The sequence below is a fragment of the Lonchura striata genome, chromosome 10 (assembly GCF_046129695.1).
Source record: "Lonchura striata isolate bLonStr1 chromosome 10, bLonStr1.mat, whole genome shotgun sequence".
NCBI classification, from domain to species: domain Eukaryota; kingdom Metazoa; phylum Chordata; class Aves; order Passeriformes; family Estrildidae; genus Lonchura; species Lonchura striata.
In genome coordinates, this window is record NC_134612.1 from 16268609 (window position 1) to 16283819 (window position 15211).

Genomic DNA, 15211 nt, shown 5'->3' on the forward strand with positions numbered 1-15211 from the left:
GACATGACAATGGGATCATGACTGCTCATGTTTGAGCTGCATGTGGCTGCACCCTCAGCTGATGCCTTTGAAGACAACAGTCAGTCCCAGGGCATTTGCCATTTTTCCCTCTTACATTCTGTCCCACCACTGTAGGTACATAGTGTCTGAGGGAATCTTCAAGCAGGCTTTTTGCAAACTTAAGTCATGTTAATGAAATAAGAAAGAACATCCTATCCTTGCAAATAATCATACTGCTTTATTTTTCAGTATCACAGTCTCAGGAAATGAAACAGTCCAGATCTTTTCCAAGATATTACATAGCATTTTTCCATCTGTCTGTCGACAAAATAATCAAATTAAATACAAATTTGTTTTGTTTGCTACATCTATTACAGTGGAAGAACATAATTGTTGGTAGAAGCAGCTAGGTTTCAGGAACAAAGGGTGGAACAAAGTCTTATTTTCCCCTGCTTCTGTGTAACCCACTTAGGTTTCCAGAAAAGCACACGGAGGGACAGAAGGAAGAGGTGAATAACAAAATACAGCTATTTATTGAACAAAATGGGGCAAGGCAATGTTCCCTTTACATTCTATGACAATTCAGGAGTAAGAAGCAAAACATGCTATACACACACACACAGACATGATACTTTGGTTAAATGTCATTCAGAAGTTCTATGCCAAACCTGGTAAAATTATAGAGTGAACAGTCAAAAAAAACCAAGAATAGGCTTGCATAGACAGATTATTGTAAGTGTGCAATTCATATTTAAGGATTAGCTTTTACAATGCAGGATACACTTGCAGCTCTGAGGAATTTAAGCCTTCTGACTAATCCACCTCATTGCATGGCTAATATTTAGATTCAACAGGCTGAAAGTTTACCCTGAAGAGCTAAATGAGACAACTGCAGTTATTTATCTGAGGCAATTAACTATATTGCAGTGCACAGATGTAGCTGGAGACAGACCATGGAGTCTACTTAGAGTGAACACTGATACAGTGGAACTTGTTTCCCATGAAGTAGAAAATACTCATTTGTGTGTGCCACTGTCCTCTCTGGGACTCTCCTGAAGAGCCAAAACTGCCCTGTGCCACTGATGGGGAGGAGATGGCTGATAGTATCTCCAGCCCAAAAACTGAGGCTTGGGCAGCTCCTGAACATGAAACCCATGTCCCTCCGCCTGTCCTGGGCAGGGCAGTCCAAGTGGCACCTGTGTGCAGCACAGCCAGTACCTCCCCAGCAGTGCTGCACAGCCACAGATATGCTGGAGTGCAGCAAACTGGGATCTCTGCAGGTTTATGCCTGTCCTCTGCAACAAAAAGAAGACAAGCTACCCATGATGTGCTCCATGTGAGGGATATGTCCCATACCCACCTCCCAAAGCAACTGCAAAACTAAGCCCTGAACACCTTGGGAGAGTGGGGCAAAACCAAGTGTCCACTGGCTGGGGACAGATAAAGAGCAAACCTCAGACACCACCACCCTGCTGGGCATTCCTGCCTGGCTCAGGGCAGCACCAAGCTCAGGCACCCTCAGGCTGTGCTGGGAGCTGTGCTCCAGTCCCTGCTGCATCCCACACAGTCCTGCAGGGCCAGTGCTGCCAGGAGGGACAGCAGGAGCCATCTGCTCAGGGGACAAGCACACAGGAGATTGCTCTGTGAAGGAAACAGTGAGTTTGCTGGACTGGCTGTGCTCAATTACAAGAGTGTAAACTAAGTAGGGGAATCCTCACACTGTCTCCAAGTGCTCCCCTTTATACATATATAAATTAGCAATCCACAGTTAGTTTGCATACAGGATAATATGAAATAAAATAAAAACCTTGATAATAAAAATATATAATATACACATTGATGAACAGCAATAAACTGAATGAAAACACTAGAATGTAACAGTGGCTGTAATTTGGCACAAAATAAACACACAGATGTCTAGCACTGTAAAAATAACAACCCATTTTTTTCCATAAGTAGAGAATGTTATCAATTCTGATTCAAATCCTAATAGATGGGAATGCAGAGATATAAAAATACTGTACATACAAGATCCCTTTTATAGAGAGAGAAGCCGACTGCAGCATCTAACTTCTATCCTTCTTCCCCAAGAGGAGAAATTCAATGATGAGAATTCATCTATCCCTTAACAGCTGATATTTCCTCACCCCACCAAGTTCAAACCCATGAAGTTCTTTAAAAAAAAGATGAAATCAACCTGTTGGATCTATCCCTGTGACAACTGCTTCTTGCTGCAGAAAGCTGCACAGTCCACATTAAGACAGTGTTTCATAGCAAGGTGACTCAGGTCAGCCTGCTGAAGACATCGAATATCCCTGCGTGTAAGGCACGATCCCTCCAGGTCACCCAACCCCTCTTCTGCAGACCATTGTGCTTTGGACGGAGGTGAGGAGGTGCTGAGAACTCTTGCTGCTGAGATGAGCCTATTAGGAAGGTCAGGAAGTGCCAGGATTTCAAGGAGATGAATTTTCCACGTGGTGCTGGATACCTTGTTAATGCACAGAGTCAGAAAGGGAAGCAGGACCCAAACAACCTGGGCAGGAGTCCCAGCAAGGACTCCAATATGCAACTAAATCCAGAGCAAAGCTACTGAAACTTGGCTAGAGTAAACAAGTAAAAAAACCAACATACTAAACATTTTTATGTCATAGGAAAGAAATATTGCTGAGTGTTTTTTTAAAAGATCAGCTTCATCGTGGCTCTATCCAGGAACACATGTCCAAGGTGCTGATTTTGCATCTCACCTACGCAAGTTGCATCTTCTTGACTCTCAGCAGAATTGTGGCCACTGAGCCCCAAGGAAAGTGGCTCTTTGTTCATCCATAATCTTAACTCTTGTTGACCTCAGTAGGACCATGAAATCCCTTTACAAAAGTGGTCACTAAAGATACAAGTTCAGTTGCAACATCTGCCTCAGGAGGTCTCTAACCTGTAGGGCTGCATGAGGACCCCAACATGCACAAGATGAAAAATTGCTCTGTTCTTATTCCATTTACTACCTGCTTTCCTCAGCTGCCATTTCTAGCATTTCTCTCCCTTTTCTAGCAAAGCCTTAGGAACCCTCTTTTCACCAGGACTGTGGAGTAACAAAACAGGAGAAACACAAGGAACAGCAAATTAATAAAGGTAGGGAGAAAGAAAAAAGGATGAGGACTAAGGGAGGATACAGAGCAAAATATCCCATAAAGCATTCAGCACCCTCCAAAGGCATCCAAGGAAGCAGCAACTGCTCCTGGGATCCTTCTCTTGGGCTCTGCCTCTTGGTGTCTTGACCAGAGAGCATGACTGGCCACTAAGGACATCCTACTCCTCCACAGAAGAGGGACTGAGGTGTTCTTCAGACTACCCAGCTTCCAAACTAAATCTACCAGAGTTTTCCCTCACATTTCTATTCACTCCCATTGACACCAACAACTTGCATACTCCCAAGCATGCCTCCTGAACTGACAGGCTCTTTAAATGTCAGAGGGCTTAGGGTCTTCATGACTTCTCTGACTAGGTTAAAACAAAAGCTACACCAGCCAACTGAAGTGTAAGAAAGTCCATCACAGCCAGATACAGAGGCCCATGGAGGGCTGAATTCCCAGCTGGTGATTTCCCCATGCCTTCTGCAGAGAATCACCAGTTTTCTGCAAGCACAGCCAGTACAAAGCTCAACCTCTTTCTGATTTGGCAGGACTTTTCTCCATCCAGTTTTCAGAAGTGCACCAGGTGGTACAAGCAGTAGTGCCTGAACTAGGGTGTTTGTACAAAGTATTAATTCTTACAAACCCACCAGGCATCCATTTCACAACAATAATTACTCTGATGGCAAGAAGTCCACAGGAAAAAAAAAAGGCATTTTCAGCAGTAGAAGTTTTGATTGTTACACGAAATACAAAAATAAATTCTTACAAAATAAAATATGGATACATGAGGTTGCCACACTGGGCCAAGTTATCAAATAAGAAAGAAAAAAATAGCATCTATGTTGTTTTTTTTTACTAAATCCTTTTAAACAACAAGAACACTTCTGAATTGACAGAAACAGAAAGAGAAGTGGGAACAAGGCAAGGACAGTAAAATCTAGCTGCTGACTGGGATATTTCCTGAGAAGCAGCAGCAAGCAAGACCTTGCAAGTCACTTAGCAGCCTATGCAGGCAGGAAAGCCACAGTCTGGAAGCAAAGGTATGCAGGTAGCAGGATTCTGCCCATACACAAAGTCCTACATGGAAGGTTTTTGGTTAGGGTATCCCTGGAGCAGAGATCCACTGGGGTTATGTGCTTCTTCACAGGTACTGAACTGCTGCCAACAGGCCAGTAGGAGTATGAGATGGAAGTCTCTTGAGTTGTTGGTCAAGGCAAGACATGGCCTTGTTATGTGCTATTAAACCTGCCCCTGCAACTTACGTGAGAAAGGAGTTCCCCTGTCTTCCCAGTGATTTGGCCCAGTAATTATCCTGACCAAGAACAGCCACAGATAAAGCCTTACAGCTGCCTTGGGGCTTGAGTTGTGCACTAGAGGAAGAACAGACAGCCATGCTCTCTTCCTGTTTCCTAGAGGTGCTCCCTCCTCCCCACACCCAAACAGAGAGCTGCCAGAGAGCTGCCAAGGCTCCTTTCCCAGGCAGCTGTCTTTCCCCTTTCTCTCTCCAGTGGAGAGGACAAGTCCATGTTTCCTGCCCTAGACATGGGTGTCTCCCCTCCTCTGCACAGCCAGAGGCAGGACTGCAGCTGCCAGAGACAACAGAGAGAATGGTGAGACAGACTCGGTGCTGGCATTAAGGTTGGGCTGCAGGGGCAAGGCAGCCAAGCTCTCTGCCATGAACTGGGCTGGCCCGTGAATAACCAGCCTGCCCTGCCCTCCAAGACAGTATCCAGATGTTCAGCTTTGTGATTTAAAAATACACCTGAAAATTATGTCAAAAAAGTTATTCAAAAGACCAAAGAATTTAAATGCTAGGAGGCCAGGGGAAAAGGCTACTTTTTTGTGCGAGAGAAAAAATTATTTACAAAGAGTGGAGGGAAAACAAGCCAGGACAGAATCACTGCATGGGAAAATATGTACAGACAACAAACCTGCAGAGCCTGCTGTGCCCTAGAGAGCAATGATTTTTTTATTCCTGACTGGAGCTTGCCTGGGGTGCTGGATGGAGCAGTGGAGAGGAAAAGCAGTCAGCACAGACATCATGTGGACTGATCAGCACTCCATGTCCAGCTCAGGTTGCCTGTAACTCTAGATTTTGAATTTGATGCTCAATGCCCATATGGCACTCTCTCCATCAGCCCCATGTTTACAAGACATATCCAAGTTCAGCAACAAGTTACTCTACTCAAGTGCATCAGCAACTGAGCTAAGAGTTACAGGAGATCTGAGTTGGCTTCTACTACACTGAAGCTCAAAGCAGGTGACCACAGAGGTCCCTTCAGACACATAGATCTGTTTGTATGAGTCTTCCCAAACCACAGTTCACAGCTTGTTGAACTCCCTGGCCAATGCTAAGTCATGCACACAAGGTCTAATTTCAGTTAGAATTGTCTTTCCTTTTAACTGTTCTATCCTATATCCTGGAGCTAAATGCCTATACACAGTCTACTCAGATTGTTGAAAACCCTAGAAAGAAATACAGCAGTTAAAAAAAATCTGTTTCACAGGCCATTTCTGCCTCATCAGTCTCAGGGTTTGGTTTTTGCTGGTATATGTTTGACAACATTCTCTCCTTCCTGCAAGCTCATATGACTGTCAGGTTGGCTCAGCTGTCCTATCCAACACAGGAAGAAACTCAGTTCCTCTTATAGTTCTCTTTGTAAGTTATCCTAAACGTAAAAAGGACTTGTACTTCTGATGTTCTGCTGCATTGCCATAACCCAACTCACTTATTTAATTTTCCTCCATTGTACATGCATCTCAATTTGTCCTATTCATCAGAGCTCCAGCCAAACTTAAAAATAAAAAAAAGCCCCAAAAGAATGCATGAGGGAACTTTTGAGCCAGCTGGTTGATTGGCACAGCTCAGTGGCAGCTAGATTATACTGCACTGCTCAAGTCATCACAGATGAGTAAGAAATTGAAACAAACAATTTTCCTTAATATGATGACACTTAAAGAGATGATCCTGGGAGTGGAGGGTGGGCCTCCCATCAGGTCAGGAATCGAGAAAGTTGCCTGGCAATTCCAGTAATGTTTGCTACAGAAGAGTCAGTACCAAAGCAAAGGCCAGCACAGTTTAGTGCTTCCTACGGGAACCTGGAAAACAAAACAGAAAGGAAACAGTCTGTGAGGCTAGAACCTGGTGAAAAAATTACTACTTGCAGTCATATTTTACCTGGCCTGCTCTCTTGTCTGTCTGTCTGACTTCTAGGGTACTAGTAAAGTCAAAGGACAAAATGGGAACTACATGTTACATGACTCAAGCAAAAGGAAGGACAGATTCATGAAACAAGCAGAATGTGCATTTCTTCTAGGGTATGAATGGTGCTGCAGCACCATTGCACAGTCTCACTAAAGCAAACAGGCCCTACAAAGTGCCATCAGCTTCCAGCTTGCTTGATGAAGACAGAACATAAGTTTACCAAACTAAATTTTGGAAGGGAAAGTGTCCACATTTAAGTCTCACTAGTGAAGTTGGAAGAAATCTGAGATTGAGTTAAACTCAGACTGCCCCCCTTCCTTCCCCAGAGGCTCTACAGACAACTCAGACAATGGGCATTCAGATTTAAAACAACTGCAGGGGCGACCCTACCCACACTGCTCTGTGCCAAGTGATTTCAGGAAACAAACCAACAAACCAGTGCTGCGATGCTACAGGAATAAAATCAGCCTGCTCTCAGGACAAGTTTCTGTCTGATCATGCCATCTGCTCGCCAGACAGGTGAGGTTCTGTCTTGCATTGGATTGTTTGAGAATAGTGAGTCACCTAAAATCCATCATAATGTTGTCTTCATATTTCTTTGTCATTTGCTATCTGTACTTACAGTCATTCATCTTTAAGAGATCACAGAGGACATACAGACAGCACCTTGACAAATTCCAGGCAAACCAGTACAGTTTTTTAGTGTCACAGCCTGCAATGTGCTCAGCAAGTCCAACCCAAACACTGCCCTGCATCACCTGCCTGCTGGGGCATTAATTCCCCTTCTTTATTTGCATCACTTTCTATCACTCTGTCCCCTGCAGGCTCCTCGTGTGAGGAAAAGAGCTGACAATAACCCAAGTGCTGGGCAGCCCCAGGGTTGGTCCTACCTTTAGGAGAGTGCTCAGGTTTGGGGATCTGGCGCAAGGGGCTGGGCTGGCTCGTGTAATACCGAGAGTGTTCAAAGTCATCGAGGAGAGGCTGTGACCTGCCAAGCAAAATGTCAAAGGAGTGCTGGGAAATAACTCTTAAGTCACAACAGTGCAGCAAGAGCAACACCTCAGCTGTCTGGTCTGTTACTGTCAGCTTGATGCCAGCCCTGCCTGGCCCAGACCTTCCGCCTGCAGAACAGCTCCTCTGAGCACAGCCCAAGAAAAGCAAAGCATTTACTGCTTGTCATGAATCTCTTTCATTTAATAATGGTTTAAGTTATCAGGAAATAATTTCTATTATAATGTTTACTGCAAGCTTCACTCAAAAGGACGGCGTTTTAAAATGGTTAATCCTTGCACAGTCTTACCCCCAGAGTATTTTAATATGATCTCCCTTAATCTCCACCTGCACCTCCATTTTTTATTTCTTTTGCAAGTTCAACAAGAATTTCTAGCTTTTGTTCTGGAATGGAAATCAAGGCCACTGGGGTCACTTTCATGGTTTAGTACCTCATGAAGAGCACTGAGCCAGAGTATAAAGGGATTCAGAAGCAGCACTGGGCTACAGCATATTCCCAGTTTGGGATGAGACACCCCACAGCACAGTGCTCTTGTTTGCAGGATGGTGTTCACACGTACCAGTGGGAGCTGTGCACAGGCTTAACTGGGAGCAAGGACCAAGGCAGCAGCTGTGCAAATGTATGGTGATTTCTCCTTCCTGCCCAGAGATGACATTTGGTTTCACATCCCCAGAAACTGTTTAACCCTCTAGATGTTTCTCTGCCATTTAACAAATGTCACTGCACAAGCTCATCAATCTCTGTCAGCACTGGGCACGGGGGCCAAGATGGACAAGTGCCACGAGCACGGTGAGTGACGCACGTCACCGAACACCTCATCAGCTCCATGTCCCCCATCACACTGCTCTCCACCGAGTTCCTTCTGGGTGGGTCAGGCTGGTCATCCCACACCTCCTCCCTAGGACTCAGCTTCTCAGCAGCTTCCCAACTGCATTCCCCACTCTTGCCAACCAGTTCAAGCTCACCTTGAAGGCCTGTCACTTCTGTGTCGCTGAGTTTCGGGCCCTTCTCTTGACCTTGAGCGCGTGGAGTCGCCTGCATCAGGCTGATGGGGAAGAAAGGAAATCAGCTCATCTGTGTGCCTTGCCAGACACCAGCCAGTACACTGGGACTGCCACAATTCCACACAGCCCTTTTGTGCTTGCTTTATACACAAAATTAATTACAGCCAGACATGCAAATGGCAGCATAAGGACTCATTTGCAGTAAAAACTTAGCCTCGCTGTGCCAAACTCCATTTTTGCACTAAAACGTGACAGCAGTAAGGGACTGTTCTGAAGCTGGGGCTGAACAGTCTGAGTGTAATGACTGTGCACAAGGCTGGGCTGAGCAGAAAGGACCAGCTGCAGGCAGCTGTGCTCCTGCAACCACTGAAACTCAGCAAGGAGGCAGAAAACACCGGAGCTGCTGCCATCTGGCCCCAAGATTAACACCACATACCCTTTAGTACCTTAGCAGTGCTGTTTCCTATCCCCTTCCATGCTGGTCAGCCAAGTCTCTCTGGTGTTACTCCTACCAAAACCAGGCATGTTTTGTATAGCAAGACTCGGGACATTCATTACACAGCCAGTTATGAGGCAGAGTGACAACTGAAATAGCTTCGTTGCCCTTACACAAACAGAACCAGCTACTGCTTTTATTGTTACAGTCAAGATTTCAGCAAAGGGAAGGTCTTGCACCAGGGACTGACAGTGCTTCAAGGAAGGCCACAAGGTGCTGTGACATCCAGAGCCATCCTCCAAGGCCAGGGCCCCAAGAACTACCTTGATGGAGGCTGAAGCCAAAAGCATCTAAGCAAGGAGGTGTCTCCAAAAGGCTCAGGAAGCAGGTGAGTAACAGACAGCAAGACCTTTTAGATGCATCACCACCTTTTGCTCTCACCATACACACTCACCTCCCTCTGAAAATAGAAATAACATTATAGCACCTTATGTGTGCTGTCTCCTGAAGCCTGGCGTACCTTCCAATCTTGATCATGCCTCCTCTTTTCATAGGAAGACTTTTCTCTTTCTTTCTCTTTTCTTAAAGCCTTTTTCTCCTCAGCCATCAAGAGACGAGCAATTTCCTAGAAGGGAAACACAGACTCTGTCAGGCTATTTTACTGCTCTTGTGGGTTTGAGCTATTCAAACCCTTTCCCATGGACAGCTGCTGAATGGGAAGGGTGCAAATCCAGGATTTCATCCATCTGTGATCAGAAATCAAATGACAGGGTAAAATTAAGACTGGTGACATACAGCATGTCCAACAGCTCCCTGATTTACCAGAACTGCACTTGCAAAGCCATCTACCCTCTATCCCTTCCCCTTAAAGGGGGTGGTGGTTCATTTCACAGCATCTTGGATAGTCTCCCATGGGCTTAGTTACAAGAAATGCTCTTAAAGAACCATGAACTTCCTGCCTTTGTCATGGTTGCAACAGGCAGTGCAACTCTCTGCTTGGCCAGCCTGAGCATATACACAAAACCCATCTGGGAGAAAATCCCACTGGAGACCCAGGGTTCCCCTACAAGGAAAGAAACAAACTGGAGGGTCAGAGAAAACAACGGCTGTTTAGCAGCTTCTGCAAGTAAAGGAATTCCACAAGTATTTGACTTGCTGCTCACCTCATCTTGGGCTACTTGAGCTGCCTTCTGATCTGCTTCATTAGCCTGGAGGGGGGAAAAAGTGGGGAAGTAAAACAGAGAAAAAATTACCATCTCTGAATTAATCATATTCATAACCTACTGGGCAGGGCAAGTAGGTGCCCATACAAATATACCATCATCCTCTCCAAATACACTTAGCTACCCCAATACTTACCTCACAACCCAACTCCAATCTGCCATTTCAGCTTTTCAGCTGAATTTTGCCCTCATGTATCTGCCTGGCCACACCACAATGCATTTCCCACTCTGTTGCCTTCTCTCTCAAAGATGGGCAATGGCCTGTCTCACTTGTGAGCTGCTTAAACTGACTACATGCCATTTTCAGCTCCCTGGAAACATCCATTTAATATCACTTTGCTTCAGTACTTTTGTTTTGGAGTGCTTATTTCAAAAAATAGGGCTTTAAAAATTAGTTAGAAGCCAGCTGTCACTTCATATTTGTATGTATGGAAGACAAAGGTAATTAGCAGAATGTACAGGAACAAGACCTTAGGTCTTATAGTCACTCTTATATATTAAGGGTTTACAAAGTAAAGTTGTCCATGCTTGTTGCCTTAGTTCCTTTGAGTTGCACCCTCTCTCCTTACCAGGAGCTCTTCCTCCTGCAGCTTCCGAGCAATCTCTGCATCAGACAACTCCTGTTCCATTCGGGGTCCATCGTACATGGCTTGTTTCCTCCCCCTCAAATTAGTGCCTACAGAATTGAGAGAAAACAATCAACTCAACCATTCTCCAAATTCTTTGGTAAGGAGATCCCCACCATCTCCTCAGTGACCTGCAAACCCCCCACCCCTCAAGAGAACCAGAGATCACCACAGTGTATGTGCCACACCGCTGGTGTGAGAGCACCTTCAGCTGAGGTGCAGCACACACCTTAGGGAGGTTTCTCTGTGGACACAGCAGTACCGGCCACACCCTGTCTCAGATAACAAATGCAACTCCCCAACAGAACAGGCCATGTCCCTTGAAGCAGTCTTTGGTGACAGCAGTACTAGCAAAGGAATTATAATTTGTCTCTCTCTGCATTGATGCAAATACAGTGGCAAAACTGGGCAGCAGAGAGCAGCCCAACATTTGATATGAGCACAACAGAGTCTGAACACACTGTTGAAGTAGCATGGGCTGCAAGGGTTACCCAGGACAGGCTCATAAGAGTTTTCAGACAATTTCTTCCTTGGGATGACCCATGAATTTTACAATTCAATGAGAAAACAGAAAAGTAAGCATTTTTGAAGTTCAGTTCTTGTTTTGAGTATAAAGTTCTGTTATTTTAAACCTAAACCTGATTCACACCTTCTATTTCCCTAAGTGTTTGTATCATGAGAAAGAAGAATAATTGTCCCAGTATCTCCAGAGACAGACACACATTATCTTCCTCACCTTATTCATGTGAAGATTAGTTAAATGCCTTAAAGCATAAGCTGCCCCACACTGTGACAGATATAGATCTCTAAACTCTTACTTTCACTAGGTCACCCCTACTCCACTGTGGCTTTAAAAGTAGAAAGATGGATCTGGATCTTTAAAGCCTAGTGCTTGTTGAGCAAGAACTACAAAGTACACGTTTCCCAGAAAATTCCACTTACACAGAATTTGGCAAGAATCTTTCAAATAGAACCCAGTTGGATGTCCAGTGCCACTAGTGAACTTTGCCCAAAGTGAATTAAGTTGTTAGCAGGGTTTTCAAGTAATAAGTGTATGAAAATTACTGGGTTTTTTAGTGCTTAAGCACAGTGTCCTCACTTACAGTCCTGCATCCTAACTCCACAAAATACAACCATAACCTAACATTCAGGGTTTAGTTCCTTTTTTTTTTTCTCCTGTACAAGGAGGCCACCACACAAAATGTATCTCAAAAACAAAAGCTGGGTGTTGGCTGGAGTTTTCTGGGGGGAGGGGGTCTTTCTTTGCAGATGGTGTGGTGTTTTTTTTGGTGGGGGGAAGAAATTTGTTTTCTTAAACAAAAGGATACCAAGGGCACCATCTCCAACAATATCTTCTTACTCATCCTCTCCAATGCCATGGAACATCAGGATATAGAGCAAGAACATTAATGGATAAGAAGCCAGGCAAGATTCCCTGCATAAACATTGCAGGTAGATACTGAAGAGAAGCATCTTCAAGGAAGCCAAACATCTCAGACACCAGTATGGGGCACACAAAGGTCCATCCCCACATATAAGCACACCTTCCCCATCACTTGGTTACCTGGGTCTCGCTGGCAGTCTCCAACCTTCCCCCGGCTCACAGCATGAGGGGAGGGGGAGTGTCTCCTGTGTCCTGCCCCTTTGTAGGCTCTTGCCTCACCCCTCCTATGGTCATCTCTAGATTCAGCATCATAGAGCTTCTCGTCATATGCCATCCTGTGTGATGAGTGGCCCTGATGGTGAGATCTGTGTTTCTCAGGGTGCTGTCTGCCACCCCGATGCCAGGTGTCCTGCTGTGCCTCCAGTTCCATCTCAAGGAGGGGAAGGTGCTTTTCCCTGCCTTGCCTTCGTGGCTTTCTGCTGTGCTGTTCTTCCTCTGTGAGTCCATGCTCCAACTGCAGGTCAGGACTGAGAAGTCTTCTCTCCTTCTCCCTGCCAGCTGTCCTCCTCTCCTGCAGCTCCCAGCTATTGCTGTGATCATAGGCACGGGGCTCGGTCTCTCTTTCCAGGTCAAGGCTGAGATGTCTCCTGGACCTTCCCTGGCTGGCTGTCTTCTGCTCCTGCTGATGGCCATTGCTGGCCTCTCTCAGCTGAGGAGACCTTTGGTGGCCCTCTGAGGTGGAGTGCCCATGCTTGGGGGCACGGCCGGGCAAAGGCGAGGGGGGTCCTCGGTGCTCTCTCTGCTGGTGCCTGCACCTGCCATGACTGTGTGCTCTGGGAGGTTCAGAAATCTGCTCTCTGGGGTCACCCCAGGGCTGCTCTGAGCAATGAGGGGACAAACAAGGAGGGGTTAGTGGTGCAGGGGTTAATGGAGGTTTGAGGCCAGACTCACAGCAGGGAGAGGAAGGAGCCTGATATAAGGCGCTGAAAATGCAGGCAGAGCATGATGAAAGAAAGAATAATAACAGGGACAGATAAGGCTTGCAGGATACAAGAGAGGACACAGTGAAATGGCAGCCTGACTAACAGGGCAGCACAAGAGGCAACAAGGTTGAAGCAGAAAGCACAGGTCAAACCCAAAAGTGTCTGAGCACTTCCTAGACAAGGACAAGTCAATACAGAGACAAATGACTTTAAATGATGCCACTGGGGTTGAAAAACTGCCAAGAGAGCAGCTCATCTCCTGATGATGACACATCACTGCTGCAGGATCGTGAAACCACCTGGGAAAGATTTGCAAAGAAAGGCACAAGATGCTTGAAAAGTTGAGAGACAATGAGGGGCATAAGGCCGGGAGGGGCCAAGCAGAGTGGTCAGGTTGGACCGTGGCTTACAAGCACAGGTAAGCCTTACCCTGACTTCAGGCACAAGGTTTTTCAACAGAAAAAAGTCTCACCTAACTGGGGGAAAGTCGCACATAAAGCAGAAAAGAACAGGTAGGATAGGAATTTTTTTTTCTTTAAAAGCAAGAACAGGATAGCTGCATCCAAACATCCTCCACCAGACTGTCACGTTATTTTTTGCACACCCGCAAGTTTCAGGGCCTGCACTTATTCATTGTCCAAAAAGAAGTTTCAGCTCTGAATGCAAGAGAGTCATGGATAGAAATTTTAGGGCAGATTAAGACTTCAGAAAACCCAGGCTCCTGACCTCAGCATTGTAGCTAGAAAAGCTGCTTACGTGGTATTTTGGAGGGGTTGTTTCCTCTGTGCTTTCCAGAAAGCAGGTAGAAATTTTCTCTGCTTTTAGTTTCAGTAATAAACCTGAAACAGCTATGAGGATGAAGGCAATGTGCCTGCATACAATCTACTAATTGATTTATTTTTTCAACTAACCTATTTGCTAAGAAAAATCGTTGCACTGAGTGAACTATTATCTCTCTACAGCAGCTTTTCAAAATGAAAAAAAAAAAAAGCCTTGAAGCAGATTGATTTGAAACAGAACTACACATACAACCCCCCACCAGAAAAACCCTGCAGCAGAAGAGTTTGTTTTATAGTATCTCAAAATATTTAAAATAGATTTCACTGCACATGAACTGCATTCTGTTTTAATGAATAGCTCTGTCTCACAATCTATCTAGATTTCAGAGAGAGAAAAACAAACTTCACACTAAAACTGAATGTTCCCTTCGACTCATTCTATTCAGAAAAAAACTTTTTCAGGGCCAGCAAAAATAGAGCCTACAGAAAGTCCACCTTCAAAACAAGTCTGTGTGACTTTTATCCAGAACAGGTGTATTTTTAAAAGTCCAAGAAGTGTAATAGGAACTGCTGTGGTTGCTCTTTAACTGCTTGGATTTTTTCTGTTCAGTTTTAGATCATACATATGATTTTCAGAATAGAAATACCCAATCAAACAATCCAAGTGACTTACTGAACAACAGAGACCAGAGCCTGAAAGCAAGAGTCAGTTTTTGAACAATAGTCACAAGAGTGTAAAAATTAATTCAATTTTGTCATTGAGAAAATCTCAATAAATACAACAGCAGAGAGCAGAAAAACACGAAAGAGCAAAGCCTGGCTGTGCTGGGAAAGGATTGCTGCAGGTAACACAACCATGCCAGACAACCCAAGCAGATAATTTGTTTTTGGGGTATTTCAGGGTGATTAATTCATCAACAGGTGCTGGTTTCTGTGGCACCTTCTGCAGGGACCATGTAAACACTCCACAGACCCTGGTGTTACTCTCTGAAGCAGCAAGTGACTGAGTGAATACCAAAATGTTTTTCATGGCACAGGCAGTTCTGGAAGGAACTCTGCCTTTTCTCATGTTTATTTTTCCACTTTTAAAGAGCTCAGATTGCTTTGGAGCAATAGACCTAATCCACATTCCTCCTGGATGTGGATAAATTTTACCTCAGTCTAAAACAATAAAAAAACTACCAAAACCACACCCCACAAAAACAAAAGCAATTTAAACAAAGCAAGGGCTTTTTATTTGTTTCAATTTACAAACTAACGAGGACAAGACAAACCAAGGCTGCTGAAGCCTAATCAAATGGTGTTCAAGTAATTAAGAGTTCCCAGAACAACAAGCTAGATGATCCAGGAATAAAATCCACTCCAATTCTTTATAGCTTTTAAGGAGTGCAGATCAAGTGCAGCACTGCTATGACTGGTCAGGCAAACACC

General features: G+C 44.9%; 1 protein-coding gene across 3 annotated transcripts in view; it reads right to left on the bottom strand.

Moving 5' to 3' along the window:
- Window positions 1-218: 218 nt before the first annotated feature.
- The window catches only part of CCDC50 (coiled-coil domain containing 50), a 42445-nt gene continuing 27452 nt past the window's right edge, over window positions 219-15211 (bottom strand). Inside the window, exons 6-12 of one of the 3 annotated variants that reach the window (XM_021536851.2) lie at window positions 12199-12897; window positions 10578-10684; window positions 9949-9993; window positions 9306-9410; window positions 8311-8390; window positions 7224-7321; window positions 219-6227 (exon numbers count right to left, since the gene is read on the bottom strand). In XM_021536851.2, coding sequence (XP_021392526.2) covers window positions 6208-6227; window positions 7224-7321; window positions 8311-8390; window positions 9306-9410; window positions 9949-9993; window positions 10578-10684; window positions 12199-12897 — 1154 coding nt within the window. In that variant the 3' untranslated portion in view covers window positions 219-6207. The remainder of the gene's footprint in view (window positions 6228-7223; window positions 7322-8310; window positions 8391-9305; window positions 9411-9948; window positions 9994-10577; window positions 10685-12198; window positions 12898-15211) is intronic. The other 2 variants (XM_021536853.2, XM_021536854.3) reach the window with 2 other exon arrangements.